Here is a 20,246-nt window from a genome sequence, read left to right as displayed (position 1 = left end):
CTTGGAGGCCTGGAGGGGTGCTGCAGTCAACTTGGAGGCCTGGAGGGATGCTGCAGTCAACTTGGAGGCCTGGAACTCAGCTGGAGGCGGTGCAGGGGGAGCCCAAATCACAGCAAGCACAGGGGCCAGGACAGCCGCAAACATGGTGGCCAGCGCTTCCACCTGTGGAATCTGTGGCTCTGCAGCCGCTGGAACCAGGAGCCAAGCCAATGCTGTCATGGGAGTTTTGGAGATTGCAGTAGCTGAAGAGGAGACCTAAACTGCTTCAGGCGACGTGGAGGCCTGGGGAGCTGCTGAGGCAGGTGACGTGGAGGCCTGGGGAGCTGCTGGGGCAGGCGACGTGGAGGCCTCAGGAGCTGCTGGGGCAGGCGACGTGGAGGCCTGGGAAGCTGCTGGGGCAGGCGACGTGGAAGCCTGGGGAGCTGCTGGGGCAGGCGACGTGGAGGCCTGGGGAGCTGCTGGGGCAGGCGACGTGGAGGCCTGGGGAGCTGCTGGGGCAGGCGACGTGGAAGCCTGGGGAGCTGCTGGGGCAGGCGACATGGAGGCCTGGGGAGCTGCTGGGGCAGGCGACGTGGAGGCCTGGGGAGCTGCTGGGGCAGCTGGTCTGGGACTCTGTGGGACCACGGCAGCTGGTCTGGGACTCTGTGGGACCACGGCAGCTGGTTTGGGACTCTGTGGGACCACGGCAGATGGTTTGGGACTCTGTAGGACCACGGCAGCTGGTCTGGGACTCTGTGGGACAGCTGGAAATGTTTGGGGCAAGGGCTCTGAGGGCGGAGGGGCGGGACATGGGGAGGACCGGCGCATTGTGCGCCTATGGCTCTTCTGAGGGCGAGGGACCTGGCAGGGAGGAAACCACAAATCTTCGTCTTCGTCCGACTCGTCCTCCTGATTACAAAAGGGGAACGGGAACTTGGGCCTGTTCATGAGGCAGAGAGCCCAACGCTGGGCTTCTCTCTTCTCTGCCTCACCCAAGAGGACGGGCTGAGGGAAACCGCCCGGCTTTATTGCCAGGCGGGTGCCTGTGAATTGGTTCTCCAACTTACCAGAACGCCACCTCCGAGTCTGTGCTGGATCCATATTTTGGCCAGATAATTCTGTCACGAATTGGGGTGGATCGGACAAGCACAGACTCAGAAAAAGGTTTAAAAGTTTTTTTTTTTTTTTTAAACCAGTGGCGTCTGACAGGAGGTTCTGGTTCTGGTACCGGACCGCTCTGGGGGAGACAGACAGATTAGTGGCTGTAAGCAGAACAGAGTAAACAAGAATAAAGCAACTAACCTTCTGTCTCTGGAACCAGTCTGAGATGTGGGCCAGGTGGGTCCCGGTACCGGTCCGAATCTCAGGAGCCGGTAACATGCGCAAGCGTGCACAGAGCAGCAGCGTGCAGCGTGAGCACTAACAGGTAGTGAGGCTGGATGGGCGAGCTGTGAAGCTGAGGAGTTTAGGCAGCAGAACTTTATCCAGGGGCAGGCAAAGGTCAAAACCAGAGAGGAATGCAGCCAGGCAGAAGAACCAAAAGGGGAATCCAAAAATCGTGGTCAAGGAGGAAAAGCAGTCGTCAATACGGTCAGAATATAGGCGAGGAATCCAGTCCGGGGGCAAAGGCGAGAATGAGAGGTCGTGGGCAAAGCTTTGGTCGAAAACTGTGATAAGAAGAGGGAACGCTGGATATCTATGGAAATAATCTATAATTATCTGGCCACGACTGAGGAGAAACAGGGAGCTTAAATAGTGAACTGAAACAGGTGTTGCTCATGAATGTAGATTGTGGTAGATGGTGGAGGGGGCGTGGCACAGGGTGACAGGAGCTGAATGAATGAGAGGGGAACTCAATACTAAAGCAGGAAAAAACGTGAATGGTCTAAAAACAGGGGCTGTGGTATGAGGAGCAGAGGCTTAAACAGATGGGGGGGCAGCAGGGGCCGCTGAGCATGACATGTTGTCCTTGATGGTCAAAATGGACCTGATCGCACCACAGCACCTTCTTTCATAGGTTTGGAAAATGATTTTAAGATGATCTTTTAGGCGTCTAAAGTTAACGGTGTGGACTTCAAATCAAAGGATGAATACATATGAACACACCATTTTTCAGGTTGTGTTTGTATGTGTGTATGTGTGTGTACTTAAAACAAGTTTTTTTTTCTCTATTTGACTTGATTATTCTGAAATATTTTTGTAGAGATTACTGCTTATAATCACCAATAAAACTTTTGCAACCCACTGTATTTTGCTCACCTGCTCAGCAGATTCACAGAAAAGGGAATCAGGCGGACAAGTGTTCAAGTATAATGGTTTGCAACTTGATATTGATCTCACTGTTCACCGTTCTCTCACTTAAACCATATCATAGTTGTATGTAATCACAACATTTACCTGGATCATTAAGAAACAGCAACTATATACAACATAGATTTTGTTGTCAAGTATTATAGACGAAAAAGATAAAAAGCAAATATACCAACAAGTCTGCGGCATCAAAACAGGTTAAAATTCTAAATGTGGTGGCGGTTTGCAGAGAAGCAACATACTCACAACACACACATTTAGGTTTTATTTATTCTTCAGGTCCATTCATTCTCCTGCCTTTCTTCTCTCATGTCATGTGACATTTCCAGGCCGCTGTGTGTTGGCTGTAATTGTCCAAACAAAGGGGCCTCGGTCTGAAGTCACATGCTCCGTCAGCAGCGGTGATTTCAGCTGCTTGGCCCTCTGCCCTTCTGGTTTATGTAGTCTATTGAGGCAAAAAGAGAAAAGGAGAGTGGTGTGACTTTTCTACAGAGTAGCCCATACAGAAGAGAACACACAAGGACAGCCCCTCACCAACCCACCTACTCACCCACTCAAACACACTCTGAGCTTGTGGCTCAGGATGGCACCTCATTAGAGTTGGCACACTTGGTGGAAGTTTTGGACTTAGCGGCTGACACCCCCAAACCGCAACCATAGCAGCATCCCTATTGGCCCAGGAAGGAAATGAGGACTGGACTAAGGCGGCCTGTTTGTGTCCTTGTCCCGCTGCTCTGGGAAACTCACCTCCCAGGCGCCCAGCGTTGCCATGGCACTAATCCTGACGGACAAAAAGATAGGAGTGCCACAGAGCATGATAGTGCCAAATCGCTGCTCATTGGTTGGCGCTATCCCACGCGATGCCGTGATTGGCCGCTGCAGTGTTTATAAACAGATTGGAGCAGATTGGTCAGAGGTCACATCCATCGATCTTAGTGCTGACAAGGAGGAAATCTGACCCCAAAATCTTAGAGTTTTAAATGGGTTTAATCCTTTTTTGATACACACATGCACACGCACGCAAACAGTGATTACGTTCACTGGCTTGGGAGACCAGAATTATGTGAACACTGAGAATGAGAGAGTAAGGTGACTAAATAATAGTGCCTTTACAAAGGCACCAATGAGAACAATAGAACACATACATTTAGGGCACAGAGTTCATTGGTGTCTACACAAAAGTTCTGGTTTAACACGGCATAAATCTGTTGATCTTGAAAGAAACAAATTGAATATCTGTGTAATACCTTAGAAAAAGCTTCATTTAACTCGGTTCAACAAATTGATCAAAACTGATTCGGGAGACAAATTGTTAAATATTATATTGTACTGGAGAATAAGCCAAACAATGATGTGTTTGGCCGTTTAGTATTGCAGCTTCTTAACACTTACGTACTCTTTTTCTCCATTGCAGTTCATATATTTCCAGAGAGTGACAGTTCTGACCTGCAGACCAGTTTAGCAACTGGGCTCATCGTGTTGACATCAGGGTAGAATGTGGTTAGAACTACAACCCTCTCAGAAATCCTCAAAAAATCATCTTGTTCAAAAATTCATACACCTTTTTTTTTACATTCTGACCCACATAAATAACTGTGGCAGAGATTTGCAACTCAAACTATTGTTGAACAATAAAAACATAGATCAAGGCCAATTAAACAAGGACACAGTAATGACACAGACAAAAGTCCTAACAATTATATTATTCTTATTCATATTCATACCAATTTATGGCCATTGTGTGTTTGTACTGTACTGATTATAATAACAAGAAAAAAATTGTGTCATTAGCATTTATTTTAAAATTTGATTTAGTTTCTGGCTGCATCTTAAGACCACTTATTTGATCTGTTCCAACACTAACATTGAGAACTCTGTAAGGTTTGATCTATCCATTTATCCATTCATCCATGCATTATTACCCGCTTCTTCCTTTCTCGGTTGCAGGAGTTGCTTGTGCCCATATCCAGCAGTCACTGTGTGAGAGGTGGGGTACACAGGTCATATTGTCCATCACAGGGACACAGAGACAAACGAGAGAAACAATCATTCACTTTCACTCACATCCAGGGACAATTTAGAGTTATCAATTTCCCTTGGTGTGTGAATGAAACAGGAGTACCTAGATAAAACCCACCCATGCACCAAGACAACATGCAAACTCCACCCTGAATGGTCCCAGGCCCATCCGGAAACCCCCTCACTGACATGTGACAACTCTACCAGCTGTTGCTCAGTTTAGCTCTAGATAATCTCATTTGTTGGTTTAAAACCTGTTTGTTTGGGTGAATACAAATGTGCAAGTTATCCATGTAGTACATGACTTAAATTGTGCCCTGATAATCTGGTTCCCCTCCTCTTTTGCTCTAATGAAGAGTTAAAAAAAAGTCAAACATTTGGATTTGTGAGACCATATTGCAGTTTTTCTCCTGATCTGTCCTAATTAAACTCGGCTCCATGCAGGCAGGTGGCATTTCCTGATCTTTCATGTTTTTGCTTCTTTTCCTTGCATGCTGGTGTTTTACTGGAATTTGTGGAAGCAAACGGAGCTGCCTGACTGCAGTTTTTCAGAAGAGCTGGAGTGATATCCTCAACCCAGTCATGTCCTCGTCTGACTCAAACTCTTCAACTCAGCTTCAACTTAGTCTATCTTAATTAAACTCAGGCCCAGACAGGTTGGGAGCATTTAAGGCTACTGTGTGTGTTTCATGATGGATTTTAAGTTGCATGTGTGGAAGTGCTCCAAAACCCCTGCAGTGATTTTCAACACACAGTCATGTCTGCTTTCAGTTCAAACGAAGACTCTTATCTATTATAGATGACGGACTTTTTAAACTTTATGCTATTCCCAAACTGCTGACATATATGCCAACATAAGTCACTTTTTTCTCTCTACAAGACTAAACCTGTTATAACTACTGTTCTTACACTCAATAAGCATATAGATGTTGCACAACATTTTTCATATTCAGTAACTGGCTTTGTAATTGTATCAAATAAATTCCTCACACACAAGAAAAACTGATAATATTATGCATAAGAAAATTATAGAGTTATTGCTGCTGAAATTATTTTTTCCCCACAAACTGCTTCTGCCTTTTGGCTTAGCTTTCTGGGAGATTCTGGCATAACATAACACACTGACAGACGTTAAACACCCAGACAGATGGATACAAACTCAATTAAACGGCATGTATTAAAAGTTCACACATGACTAGTTTGCTTTTGAAATTATGGTATTGCAATAATTAAAATATCAGATCAAATGGATAATGAAAATACCCCTTCAGGCATGGATAGAAGGGGTGAATTGGTGTTGCAGCCATTGCATTCTCCTGCAGCAGTTCAGTGCACAGATGTGACTGGCCATCGAGATCTGGCAAACGGCAAAGGTTAATGTAGGAGCTGATCCTATATCTTTGACTGGGGAAAGACTGGAGACCTTGCTGGAAAATGGAAGGACTTTTGATGCAGGCAGTCTACGGACACACATGCAGCACGTGTAGACAAGTGTTGTCTTCTGGAAGACTATAGGTGTTGTCTCAGGAGAGGAAAGACATGTGGACAAAGATGCCACTGATGTAGCGGTGTGCCATCTGGGCTTCTCAGATAACTACTATAAAAGCTCCCCAGACCACGATGCTAGGAAAAACATTGGCATGTCTCTTAAAACAACTGGCAGTATTGGTCCTCTCCCCTTGGCATTGCAATACATGGCCATGCATGATAAAACAGCACTGATATGTTTTACTGAGAATGATGACGTCTTGACATCAATCCATGCCTCCCAGTTATGGCACTCATCCAATCTCAGCTGTCTCTGCTCTGCTGTTCAACAAAGCCTACACATGGGACTAAGGAATCCATTCCCTACTACGTCTGGATACCAAGGGAAGATGTCATGTAGTTTTGAAATGCTCAACACCTGTGCCACTTGTGTTCAAATTTAATTATTGAGTCTTTGAAAACAATAAGTCCAAACATCCTGTCAATAAAGACAGTGTTTATTTGCTAACATTTGTTTGCATAGACCCAGTCCATTAAGTTCCAAATATGTTCCATAATTATGAAGTAGACTGTACCCATTGCCACAATAAATCAAGAGTAAATCGTCAAAAACAACTGAATTATTTTGGCCTACCACACCTGTCACCTGACTGACAGTTCATACCTTTATAGAAATTGAATGCATACCAAAAGTGACGCCTACTGGCTTGCACAATTTTAAATAAATGACTCCTAATTAGGGCAGCACGGTGGCGCAACTGATAGAGCTGCTGCCTCTCAGCGAGCAGGTCCCCCGGTTCAAATACCGGACGTGGTGCTTTCTGGGTGGAGTTTGCATGTTCTCTCCGTGCATTCATGGGTTTTCTCCGGGTACTCCGGTTTCCTCCCACAGACCAAAAACATGCATGTTAGGTTGATTGGCAACTCTAAATTGTCCCTAGGTGTGAGTGAGAGAGTGAATGTTGTTTGTCTCTTTGTGTCCCTGTGATGGACTAGAGACCCCTCCAGGGTGTACTCCGCCCCTCACACAATGACTGCTGGACATGGGCACCAGCGACCCCCGTGACCCAAAATGGAAGAAGCGGGTAAAACATAATGGATGGATGGACTCCTAAATTAGTTGTGGTTTAATGCGTGTGTGTCTTTATGTAACCATTGGCTCCAACATTGGACCACTAAACTAGGGGTTCTCAAACTTTTTGAGTTCAGGGACTCCCTCATAACCCTCATGTTTATTCAATAATTTTCAATTTGTCTCTTTAATGGAAATACTGATGCAAAATAAATACTTAAGACCTGTTTAATACTGTTAGTACAATTTTTAAACTTTTAAACATGGAGTATTTTTCATTCAAGACACACTTAATTAACAAAAAAAAATTATTTCAACGTCCAAAAATTAGTTTCGAGAAAAGTATCAAAAAAACATTTTAAAACTTGACCTATTCACATAATGAACATAAATGTATAGCCACTTTTTCAATTACAGAAAACTCTTCACATAAAACTGAACAGAATCATAACAGCAGTAGTCATACCAAGTAACAGGGCTTCATTTGTAAACCAATTTATACCAAAACGTAAATAGTGGGTGGGCCGGTGGAGTGGTGCAGGGGGGCTGGGGTTCCTCCCCCAGAAAATTTTGAATGAAGCATATGTGATTTCCTGCATTTTGGTGTATTTTAATGGGTTGTTAAACATCTATGTGCTTGTGGAAAAATAAAATAATATATATATATATATATATATATATATCATTATTTTATTTTTTTTGCAGACCCCCAAGCATCGGCTCACGGACCCCTGGGGGTCCTGGGACCCCAGTTTCATAACCACTGCACTAAGACATCTGCATGTCCCCCACCCAGTCTCATGTAAACCCAAAATGTGTCCCCTATCAAGTGCCACCAAGTGCTGGTAATACTGTTTAATGTATGAGGCATCTCATGTCTGGTAACCTTCATGCTCAGTTTTGACTGTTAAATACACTGGCAACTGCCTGATAACACAATTGAGATGTGATGCCGCTACTTATTGTGTCAGTTCAACCTGTGGTAGTTCCTAAACACATTCATTGATGGTGCACATTTGTACCAAATTACATCTAAATAAAACCATTATTTTTGGATGTTTTTTTAAGTAATGTTTCACATTTGATGTTTTATTTACCAGATTTTATGATCTGATAAGATTTTAAAGGTGATATTTGTTTCACTCCTAATATGTAAAGCTTTAGATAAAAAAAAGAACATATTAAAGCAAATGAACCAATGGTTTAAATAGTTTAAACTTACATTTCATATATAATCCTAACATTTGAAAGAAGGTTGTAAGAAGAAAAAAATTGTCACAACAAAGCAATACAGTATGAATTTATTCAAATGGCCTTTTGTATAAAGTACATGAGAAATCCTCCCTTTTTTCCAAGGTACCATAAAAAAAATCTGAAGGAGTTGCTAGCAAAATATACTTTGTTTCTTAAACCACCAGATAGCTTAGAATTAAACTCACAGAAAGCAAATGTTGGATGCGCATCTACAAATGATTAACTTTAGGAGTCAACCTCATTTAAGATGCCACAGCTGAGAAACTTTAGCAAACACAAAAACAACTAAAACTGCTAATTTTACAGATATTCGATTAGATTTGACGTGCTCATATTCATCGGATGTCTCCAACATGCACTCTGAGTGCTACGCATTGCATGGCAACTTTGGTTTAACTTACAGTCAAACCTGTCAGCAAAATATCTCACGAACCACTGGACATATAAAAAAACCTGAAAGTTTGATGTGGTCGGAGCTTTTTTGTTTTTCGTATTAACTTTGTATTAAAGCAGGAGTTAGGAAGAGGAAAAGAGAGGAAAACCTCAACAGGAGCGGCGTTGTTTAAAACAATTGTCAGAGGTCATTTTATAAAATTTTGCGTAAACCTATTTGGACATCCAAGAGAGCTATTTGAATGCAAAATGCCACACGCCACTCCCAGCTTGCATGCAACGATATCAAACTTTCCCACACCCGTAAGAAGGAATCAAAATCCACGAGGACGAAAGCGGAGACAGTGAATTTGTGCTGCGTGTTCTCAGTGTCTGATGTGTGGTTTTGCAAAGCTGTGCAGTGGACCTACTTGGACCTGCTGGCCACAGCTGCTTCCCAGGCTCCTGCAGCCTCAACATCTTTATTACTTCTGCTCCACACAGGATGTTTCTCTGACAGTGACTGCGCACCACACACACAAAGCAGAGAGTATATCAGGTGTCCAACATCAAACCCTCATCCTCAGAGCCACATGAGAATATCTGCAAGTCATTAGTGGCTCTGCAGGCCAGCCCTGAACAGTTTTATCATGTCACTCTGAGGCCTGCTATTCCAAATCTGTTTGCACAAGAGTCATGCAACATTTGCCTAAATCTTTTTATGGGGTGTAAAATATTATCACTTTTAAGCTCTTAACTTTAACACAAAAAACAATGTTAATATTGCATCACATACAGACAAAATAGCACTCGACTATAAACAAGTGGAAGAAGTCTGAAATCACAAGTAAAGCAGTTATGCATACTAGATTAAATGTTAAAACGATTGTCTTCACACAAACTAAATACGCAGCTCGATGAGGAGTGAATGTCACTTTAATAACTTCTCAAGTCAGACCTTTAGGGATCTGTGTCTGCCTTATCATTGCAAAGTGAGTGAGATCCTTAAGAGTTTCCTTAAAGTGACTGCAAACCACTTTTAGCTATTTCTGCTCCTGAACAGGTTTTTGTTGTCCAAGAGCTTTCAAGCACACCGAGCCTCGTCCAAACCTTTCACCTCAGCGACCAAACCTCAGTGTGATAGTGTGGCACTTCATTACACAAATTTAACAACTGCGCTAACCACTGCAGCACCCAAAAGGCCTTTTATTTGACAACAGCGGTGTGTCCCTGCTGAGGCAGGTACCATGGTGGGAAAGGGGAAAAGGGCAAAAGAGGAAGAACAAGGAAAATGAATTGAAAAGAAGACAATAGTAAAGGATCAGGTGAGGAGGTGGAGCTGCTGGAATTGAAACCCAGTAAACTGGCTCATACCAGAGGTGAAGTTAGAAAACCTGAACACAACATTGTTGATTTGGCCTTTTTGTTACAGCTTTAAATATTTCACAGGCTACACAGCATGACTGCAGCTCAACAGTGCCCCCCAATGCCAAAACAAACACTTGAATTAACGCGTATAAAATTGCATTAAATTTCTATGCAGCATTAAGACTGAATTCAACGTTTACTAAGCTCCTCTAGATATTAAAAATAAATAAATTCAAAGGATCCAACCCTGCATCATAAGTAAATCTTGACTCCAAAATACCCATTTAGATAAAGCTGTAAAAAAAATAAAAACATACTCGCATTTAAAGCAAGTAAACACTGACCTGGCTAAAAGTTTCATTCATTCATTAAAAGCACTATATGTTTTTTTGTTTGAACTTACAAAACAAAACAAAAACAAACGCAGTTAAAAACCCTCTGTCATACTTATAACTTATAAAATACTTAAGTCTCACTAATTCAACAAAAACAATAAACTATAGTAAAGACACAAAAGATATTTAAAAATGCAATACTAAATGTTTCCTCCTGCAGGTGCTAATGTATCAAAAGAAGAACTTTGAATAAACCCGAAGTGCCTGAAAGTTCAACAAATTGTGCTCACCTTGCTCTTCGTCATTAGCATGTGCAATAAATGAATTATTCTTCAGCAAACACAGTGTCTCGATCTGCATGGCACGTTTTGGTACAAGTTAATTGGCAATTTGGTCCTTCCAAAAGAAGTCACAAGAAGTGAACTGTGCTTTGTCACTATATAAAAGTGTGAGTTAATTACTTTGCTCAAAAGCAAAATTATTAATTTAAATATTAAAAACGTCATTAAACATGGTTTTCTGTAACAATTCTTTCAAATTTAACACAGTGCGGTCAACCTTTCTCTGATGGAAGTTGAATTGTGAGCGCAGTGAAGGCCTCAAAGGAAATGTTTGTTCAGACTTTTAAAGGAAGTAGTAAATTTAGGCACTTTGACTTCCTAGCTTTAATTCCGGTTGGAAATCTGTTAAGTCAAGCCTCTGACACGGCGCTCTTCACTGGGCTGAAGCTGCGAACGGGACTTCCTTCTGTAGAGCCATACGTCCGTGATTGTTGAGGTTCTGTTGAGGTACCGGCAGGAGATTTGGTATCAAGCACTCTTGGAAGGTAAACCTGTGAAGGAAAGAAATATATAAATATTACGTGCATCAGGCTCCTTTACATGTTCCTCAAACACATGGAAAGTTTAAAATTTGTCCTTTAAGTATATTTTTATCCACTTCAGTGTTTCCCCATGGTCACGTGCTTTGGGAGGGCGCCAGTCTAAAATCTCCGCTCTCCGTCTGGAAGTAGCGGAGCTGTTTGCCGAGGGGTGGGGTTGGGGATTTAGTGGGCAGGGTGCTCAGTTCTGTTGACAGGGCGGGGCGCCCTCCTTGGACAATGGTAGGGGAAACATTGCTCTTACATAAACTTAGCACAAAAACTGTGGAACTTTGTGTTTGGTCAATTATTTCTTCAATGTACCAAAGCTTCTTGGCAATAAATCTTATGCTGTTAGAAAGACTTTATTTCCCATTAAATGGTTCCACATTTGTTGGGAAAATGTAATTGTGGCTTGAGTAGCAGAGTTGAGTATGTGGGTTGTTCTTTTGAAAAACTTGCCAAATCTTCTCTGCCGAACAGCTTATTCCGTTAGTGATTCTAGTTTTTTGTTGTTTATTAGATTAGATCAGAGGTGGGAAACATTTTTTTCCAAAGGGCCATATAGAGAATTGGAAAATAAATGTTCTTTATGACAGATAATCTAGAAGACTTTTTCAGGCTTTGTCTTATTGTAGCATAGTTAGCATGCTATATAAAACTTGTCTTTTCAATATCCTTTAGGAATATAAGATATATTCTGTAAACCGGCTCTTGTGACAATATATTATACATGTGAGCTTAACATGTTATACATGTTAGTGGAAATATGCAAAACAAACGTATATATTTGTGTTTCTAAAGGCCCCCACATACTCGGGTGTGCTTCACTCCGCAGAGGTCTGCGCGTACCTGAGGTGGACTCAATGTGGACTCGAAGTGGACGTCCGCAAGCCATGTCCGCGCAAAGATCCATTTTTGCAACCGCGTACATGTAGTCGGTGTCACACAATAAACTGCTGGCGGTGGACTGTTTTGTACGTGACACCAATGTACAAAATTCCCCTTCTTCATCAGTGCTCTGGTTTAGTGGCCTTTTTTGTTGTTGTTTTTTTTTTTTCAAAGGGCAAGCAATCTCTTCCTCCTTGTCCATTGACACCATGACTGAAATTGTGAGAAATTAAGGAATTTGTCATAAGAGAATTAAAATCAGGCCCGGAGTGGGTTATCGCGAGGGTCTGGAGGTTTCCCAGTGGGCCGGTCTGATGTGTGGGCTGCAGGGCCAGCGCTCCCCGTTTTTTTTATCTTTTTTAAAGAACTTTTTATTTACAACATATAAACACAGAACACTGCTGCAGCTGCTCCTGGGCTGCCAGCTGCCTCTACTCAGGGCCGTCGGTAGCTCTAGTTTATTTATTTATTTTTCAATCTGTCAATCAATCCAGTAGGCATGTCAGCAAATGACCAATCAGCAACCTCAATTTCACCCAAAGGTAAACGCCCCTTGCCTGGAGAGCTGGACTGCAGCCCATCAGGGTGTACGCTCGAGTATGACGTCTCAACCGTCTACGGACGGTGCGGCGGAGTCCGCATGGCTCACGGAGTATACACAGTACGCCCAGGTATGTGGGATCCTTAAGTCTTTAACGTTCCGTCTAGTTCTGGAAACACAATGACTTAAAAAATGTTTTTTTTAAAGTTTTGTGTAAGATGCTTAATTTAAATTTACTCAAGTCTCTTTGATAAATTGCTTTTTTTTTGTTTTTTTAACTAAGAACATTGGGGGCCTGGGGGAGATTGTCCAAGAGCCATTTTTGGCCCTCGGGCCTTAAGTTGCCCACGTCTGGATTAGATGATGAAGGTCTTAAGAAACAAGACAAACTGACAGTTTAATTACTTAAACAGTGACGTTATAATTATGTGGAAGAACCATACACAGCCAGTTATTGGAATAGATATCTACATACAATGATGACAACAGTACTTACTTACTACAACCAAATATAGTGGCAGCAGCATCTAGCTATAGCACTTCTAGAAAAATTATACAATTTCTGCCAGATGAACTGCATAACGCAAACTGATGATAATGTAAAGATTTATAAAAAAGCTTGAACTGCTACGAGAAGATTCTTCGTTTCAAGATGGCAGCAACCTCCTTTGGTCTTGGCCCTGATCAGACCCATCAAAAGCTTATCAATCCTGCCAGAAATAAAAGTTATTTCTACAAACGGACCTTCTAACCTTTCTGGGTTATATACAATTACGATATTGATTTTTCATAACCTTTCCCACAAACCCCATTTTAAAAGACCCGAACTATCACTTTATACTTGATCTATAAAATGTTAGTAAACTATTTTTTCTATTTTATTGCCCTAATGTGTTATTTTAAAACAGCTGTCTTTTAATGGCAGTGAAAGCAGAAATAATCCAAGATGGACAGACATTTTATTAATAAATACCATCAAAAACGTGACCCACGAGGCAAACTGAGGAGTTAACTCCAGGTCAACGTGAAGCGTGTTTGATCTTTATGGAAATGTTATGGAATTCGTTGAAGAACAGGCCTGAGTACTTTACCTTAATGTTTTCTTCCACTCCCTCTATTGTATTGTTGTCCTCTTCTTTGACCTAATAAACGAAACGAAGACAGTGTGAAGGGCGACAGCAGCAACAGTGCAGTGACACATTCAACACTCACCTCATAGTTATGTGGACTGAGGTACTTTAAACAGCCAAAGCAGGTGAAGCAGAGACAAATGAAGACTGTAAAACACAGGACGACTAAGGTGAACAGAGAGGTGGCAGTCTTGAAACCTGGAAACAAAGAACACAGATTTAAGAAAGTGACGCTAACTCACAACTTGTTCAGCAAAAACATCACAAATGTTCGTCTAATTTTGTCATTTGAAAACTGCTCTTAAATGTTCAACTTTTATTTAGCATACATAGCTTTTCTTAAGATAGGAACACTAACAAAAGATTTAACATTTAAAGCTTCCTATATCTTTCTAACCTGCTCGGAGGACAGAGAAGAAGTAAAGCCAGATCAGACAGATGATTGGTGCAGCCAGAGCTTGATCAACAGCTCCCAGGTGGACCTGGCGGTCAAGGCGAGTGGGCAGGTAGGTAAAGTACAAGTTGTGTCTGTCCACCAGATGCTTGAGGAGCATGTACAGGAAACCTGATTGAGTCAAACACAAACGGTTACATGACACATGTTATAGATTACTGAATGTTGACTGTAACTAACTACTTACCAAAAGGCACAATGATAGGACAGATGATACTGTAGGCCATAATGACAGTAAACACACACAGAGTCCAACCATACATGGCTCCATATTCAAACTCGTAGGCTTGGTGCTATGAACAGAGCAAACATGTTTTGTTACAAACATTTCAGGTTTGTATAATACATAACGAATACTATTGTGCGTTAATGTTTCTGACTTGTGGAGACTTTCTGTGTTTTTTCATAAAAACTGTAATATAAAAATGTTTGATCGCTTCAGTTTTATTCTAAACGATGAAGAAAATATTTGTGACCAATCAGGAATAACTAAAATAAATTCAATACAAACCTGTCGGACATATTTTCTTTCAGCAGCAGAACGGGCCAGCATCAAACGTATGGTGTAAAGCAGTAACCCTGGCAACCGCAACAACTCCATCCCCGAGCCCACTAGACCGGCCGCAATCACGTAGTTGACAAAAAATGCTCCTTGATCAGGTAAAAACACACACCTGGCACGTTGGAACAAAACGAAGAGCCAAAAGTAAAGAGGACGAAAGTTGAATAAATGAATATTAAATTAAAAATATTCATATGTTAATATAACACTTAATAACAAGCCTAAAGATATAAACTCAACATGGCAACTGTGAGTTAAACCAAATAAATAAAAAAACCTGCAAGACAAGATGCCAGTCGAATAAAATAGCTTACAAATGTCATTGTAATGTACATAAACATACTAAAAAATATTATTTTAATAAACTTGTACATGTTTCCTACAAGGTAAGAAGGCAGAAAATAGTAATTAAAAAAACAAACACACCAAAAAAAACAAAAAACCCAAGATTACTTACTCAAACCTTGTTTTTCCATCACTGATAAATTGCTTATCAAACAGCCAGCGGAAAAACCACGCAAGACTGAAGAAGAAAAACAAACAACAATGTTTTAAAATGTTTCCTGAAATGAGCAACACTTTTTTTTTTTATTTTTTATATTTTTACATTTATAGAGTTATGTTAAAACGATAGATACTCTGTTGGATTGAAAGACTTGCATAAAGATTTCAGTTTGAGACACAAGTTTCTGTCCAGTATTCGAGTGTCCATCCTTAAATATTTTTCACAGCCGTGAGAAAAATCACACCAGCTCTCAGTCCTGTGGAGTGGAAGTCTCAGCAGCTTCACTCGAAGGTTAAGATGTGCAACGCTCAAAGGAATTACTAAAAAACTAAAAGCTACACTGCAGATTTTACAGGCCTCAGTTAGCAGGGTAAATCTTTACGTTTAAGTTTTTTGTTTTCTTTCAGTCGCTCCCTTCTTCAGGGGGACCCAAGGCTGAGGGCCTTGGTCATGGGTGCGGGGTGGGTTCAACTTTTTCACCCACATTTTGATGTTACGGTCAGCAGAGGGATTTGAACCGGCAACTTTCTGTACACGGTTTCACTTCTCTTACCTCTGAATTACCACTCCCCTCCCGCTTATGACAGTAAAATTACACAAAAACTAAACAGTTTGTCTTTTTAAGAAGGGTTGTCAGCAGAAAGTCTCTTTTCTCTAAAAATAGAAGATGGTACAATGGTTTTGTTTGCAAGGTTGCACCTGAATAAAACGAAAAAGAAAAAAAAGTTTGGAACAATAAATTTTGGACAGACGAGCTCAAAATTAAAGTGTTTGTCATAACGCACAACACTATATCCAGGAAAACCCAAACGCAGCATCTCACAGTAAACAACATGTAGGTGGTGATTTAGGCTAACGTCAAATATTAGGCCTCGACTCTTCAGCAGCTGAAGCGTGTTACAAAACCTGGTTTACCGGATTTTGCAACAACAAAGTGACTCCAAACACAACATGAAGTCCCCAACAAAACAGCAGAAATATGACGCTGTTGCACCGGCTCAAGTCCTGACCTTGGGCCATTTGACTAAATGATTTCACCAACAAGTTTTAATGTAGTTTGAAGTCTAGCTACAATCCATCTAAGCTATTGTTTTATCAGATTACCTGGTGAGGCCGAGTGAGGGAAGAATCAAAACCATGAAGAGCAGGAAGAAGTACAATTTGCGCATCATGCTCAGCTGCTCACTGGACCTGAGAAACATGTACAGTTAAGTAAAAAGAATGTGTTTTGGCAATACAAACTGTTCAGTGCACACTGTGCGTGTGTGATACCTGCTCCAGTGTGCTTCTCCTAGTGTAGAGTAGTACACTATTGTAGGCAGTAATGCAGAGAAGGACCACAACAGAAGAGTTGGGAAGAACTGACTAATCAGAGGGCTCTAAAAATTAAAAGAATAAATAAAGCACCACGACGATTTTAAAGCTCTCCATCCGTGTTCAGTATAGTATATTCCTGAATGTTTCAGACTCACATTAAGATAGTAGATAGGCTTAGTCACATTGAACCTGTCCATGGTGTTAATGATGATGGTGGGAGTTGTCAGGAAAGTGAGGACGATGAAAAGTAAGATGTTTATTCCCATGTAACGGAGGATCCAACACAAACCACGCACTGAAAGGTTCTCCCTGTTAGGTATATGAAAAAAAGAAGAAACAAAAGAAAGAGGTAATGACAAAAATAAACAAATGAAAGAACTAGCATTCCTTGAAGGAGTATCATATCATCATTGTATATCACCCACTTCTTTCAGGCCAGAGTTTAAAGCTAAAATCACCTTCCGCTGAAAAATGACAGGCGTGAACATAACACGATGCACGACGTCTTGTAAGACCTCACAAGATCCTGCATGATCCGTTAGAGAATCAGAGTACAGTATGTGTTGTTCATGACTGTCCATTATTACCACAGCAAATGGACCAAAACTGTCCAAAAAGAAACCACTTGTAAACGTCAACCTTATGATCACTTTCTAAAAGTTTATTTAAAATTTCTTGAATGGTTTAGGGGATTTTGTGGTTGCTAAGGTGTCTGCTGTGGTGACTGCGTTCATTTGAGCAGAGACCAAAAAATGTGATTGCAGATGCTGCAGTGCTAACATTTTTACATTCTCAAAGTTTCATTAAAACATGTTCAGTGATTCATGAGGTATTTTGCTAACAGTACAAACCCATAAACAGGCATGCCTATGTTTTGGCATTTATTTGAAGTAAAGTTCAAAATCATTAAACAATTTCACAATAAAGTACTGATACATGCATGTTCCTGTTTGCAGAGATTTTTTGGTAACAAGGTTGAAATCAATATATATATATTTTTTAATTGAATAAAACCATATTTTATGCAAGATTTATCCAGAACAAAAACTATCATGGATCAAACTGTTGTAGCAGTGTTCAATAAAGCTCAGCTTTCTCTTTATTTCACAATTTCTTTATACTTCTCCTTTTACTGTTGACTCTTCCTTTTCAAGGCTCGCCACAGCGAGTGCTCCTCCTCCTTATGATTTCACTAAAAAACAAGCTCATACGATTCTACTAAAGAGCAGTTAGTTAGAATACTGAACAAATGTCCATCCCTCTTATCCTTAGCATTGCTAATGACAAAGAGAGCACACTCGCTTTACGAAGGGTTGCTGTTTGTGAACTTACCAATACACACTTTTGTGATGTGGAGCGTAGCTGACTCTCCACTTGTTCACTTTTAAAGTTTGGCTTTTGGATGAAGGCTGTGGTTCCCTCGCACAGCAGCACTTCGATCCTGCACACTTAATCGCATTGAAGTCTTTCAGAATGCTGCAGTCAGTAAACAGCAGCTGTTAGTGACAGATAATAACTCGTTCTAGAAAATATAAGAGCTCCTCTCAATAAAAAAAAAAAAAACGTCCTGTGAAACCAATAACTTTGATGTTTACACGGACTGATAAGAACAGAGCATGATTACGGTAACTGCTATTTCGGTTCTAGTGAAAATTAACCAAGATTGTAAACAATAATTACTAAGAACTAGAAAGTTCCTGGAGAACTTTGACTGGGACTGCCTATTTATAATTAAACTATTATTAATAATAAATATTGATATTAATGATTATTAATATTAATAACAATACTGATGATTAATATTAATAATTATTTATATAGTTAATTTTTTAATTAGTAAAATATTAATAATTAATAATCAATATTAATAATATTCACACCAATAATTAGTATTGATTTTAAATATTACTTATTAATATTAATAATTATTGATATTAAAACAGATAATTATTAACATTTACAATTAATATGTATTATTAATATTACTAATTATTAATAATAATAGGTGATAATAGGTAATAATAGGGACCTTCCATGCGTTGCATAATGCACTGCCTTCCATGCATGTTGAACCAAAATGGCTCCATACGTTACTCAGTTTCTGTGAAGAGTTATCTCCTATTCATTTCCTATGGTAAATTTGGCATCTTTGTTAACAAAATATGTTGCCGTGGTAACTGCAAATGCCAATAAAAGTAATTGCACACTTCCCGGAGCCGGGCCGGTTGTTTTGATGTAACTTTTGTGGGGGGTCCACGTTGTGGTTCGGGCCGCATTAAAGTTGAAAAAGATACGTTTTTCAGGTGTAGAATAATAAGAGGGCAGTCACCAACTAGTTCCTGGAGTTGATGAAATATTGCGTCTTTGTTCGCAAATTACGTGGCCATGGTAACTCGAAATGCCAATAAAAGTAATAGCACACATCACGGGGCCGAGCCAGTCGTTTTGATATAACTTTTGTGGGAATAGACGCTGTGGTTTGGGCCACATTAACAGAGATAGAAATGTAGACACTCTTTCGAGGTGTAGAATAATAGGTGCCTGCCCCAATAATTACTAGAGCAATGGATTTTTCTTATAATTGTGGTTAAAATTTCCATGAATTAGAATGCCTGAACTGCAACAAAAAAAAAAAAACCACTATGTGAAATTGATACTCACTACTTGGCCTTAGCTTCGGTCTGTAAGGTGACAAAAGCAATCCCCAGTGGGTGATCTGGCACTTTTTCTGCCTCCTGTCTCATTTCCTCCAGCAGCTCTTTTTCTTTATCACTGTAATATTCTATGGCATCAACCTGAGAGAAACCAACAACAACAAAAATTACAATAAAACCACCTGATGTGATTACATGTTCCCTGCACTGCCTCTGACAGAATGTTTTCATTATAGAATACATGTGTGTTGTTACTGTTTTAACCTGTAAAAGACAAGATAAAAACTGTCAGAACATTTGGTGCATTTCACCTTTTCGCAGCAACAGAAGTGGCCACATAAACGAGGGCTGATCAGCTCACGTAGCCCTGTCTTATAGAGGACGCGCTCATAGTATCGCAGGTTTTTTCCAGCTCGGATCCTAAGTTGGAAAGAAAAAAAACAATATGTAAAACTATGAATTTAAACAAAGTCACTTACTTGGATAAAGCAGGGTTTAGATGGGACAGAGGCTTTCAAGCACAGCTTAAAATATGCACATTAACTTTTGTTTAAGGCCTAAAAGCAAAGAAAGACAATTTTTGTGGCTGTTTCCAAACGTAACACTGAAAATTGATCACTTTCTTCTTATTGTGTGTCTAAACATTTTTAGGGCTCACAGGGAGAGATGTGGGATTTGAGCTGCATAAAAAAAAATACAGTAGTCTCCCGCTATGTTGCGTGTTTTTTTACGCAGCCTCGCTCTATCGCGGTTTTTCAAAGTAAGATTGGACATGACACACAATTGGCTGATTGATGGATGAGCCGCATGATCGGCATGGATTTTTATTTAAAATAAACCTGTGTGCAGCTAACAGCTGTGGGATAACTTTCTCCTGCAGCTGATCAGATGATCAGCTGATGCCCGTGCAGAGAGAAGAAGTGGGCGTGGCCGAGAGTGCAGCCGGAGGCAGAGAGCTGAAATCATGACATTCTGTGCGTATGGGGAGTGGTGGCGCAGAGGTTAGAGATGATATGCCTGTGATTGGAAAGTCGCAGGCTCAACTCCTGGTACCGTCACTCCCAAACTGCTCCCAAGCAGATCCCTCCTGAAAAGGAATTCTCATGACTCAATGAGACTACCTGTATAAATAAAGG

General features: G+C 40.7%; 1 protein-coding gene across 1 annotated transcript in view; it reads right to left on the bottom strand.

Moving 5' to 3' along the window:
• Positions 1-10,304: 10,304 nt before the first annotated feature.
• The window catches only part of tmem63a (transmembrane protein 63A), a 13,790-nt gene continuing 3,848 nt past the window's right edge, over positions 10,305-20,246 (bottom strand). The window contains exons 11-23 of the mRNA XM_037685394.1: positions 19,422-19,530; positions 19,118-19,251; positions 17,789-17,932; positions 16,612-16,765; positions 16,412-16,518; positions 16,244-16,330; positions 15,092-15,157; positions 14,584-14,746; positions 14,260-14,365; positions 14,016-14,183; positions 13,701-13,816; positions 13,580-13,630; positions 10,305-11,029 (exon numbers count right to left, since the gene is read on the bottom strand). Coding sequence (XP_037541322.1) covers positions 10,889-11,029; positions 13,580-13,630; positions 13,701-13,816; positions 14,016-14,183; positions 14,260-14,365; positions 14,584-14,746; positions 15,092-15,157; positions 16,244-16,330; positions 16,412-16,518; positions 16,612-16,765; positions 17,789-17,932; positions 19,118-19,251; positions 19,422-19,530 — 1,546 coding nt within the window. The 3' untranslated portion in view covers positions 10,305-10,888. The remainder of the gene's footprint in view (positions 11,030-13,579; positions 13,631-13,700; positions 13,817-14,015; positions 14,184-14,259; positions 14,366-14,583; positions 14,747-15,091; positions 15,158-16,243; positions 16,331-16,411; positions 16,519-16,611; positions 16,766-17,788; positions 17,933-19,117; positions 19,252-19,421; positions 19,531-20,246) is intronic.

Source organism: Nematolebias whitei, chromosome 12, assembly GCF_014905685.2.
Source record: "Nematolebias whitei isolate Nwh7 chromosome 12, NemWhi1, whole genome shotgun sequence".
Lineage (NCBI taxonomy): Eukaryota > Metazoa > Chordata > Actinopteri > Cyprinodontiformes > Rivulidae > Nematolebias > Nematolebias whitei.
The sequence above is the reverse complement of the archived record's forward strand: the minus strand, read 5'-3'. Positions and strand labels throughout refer to the sequence as shown.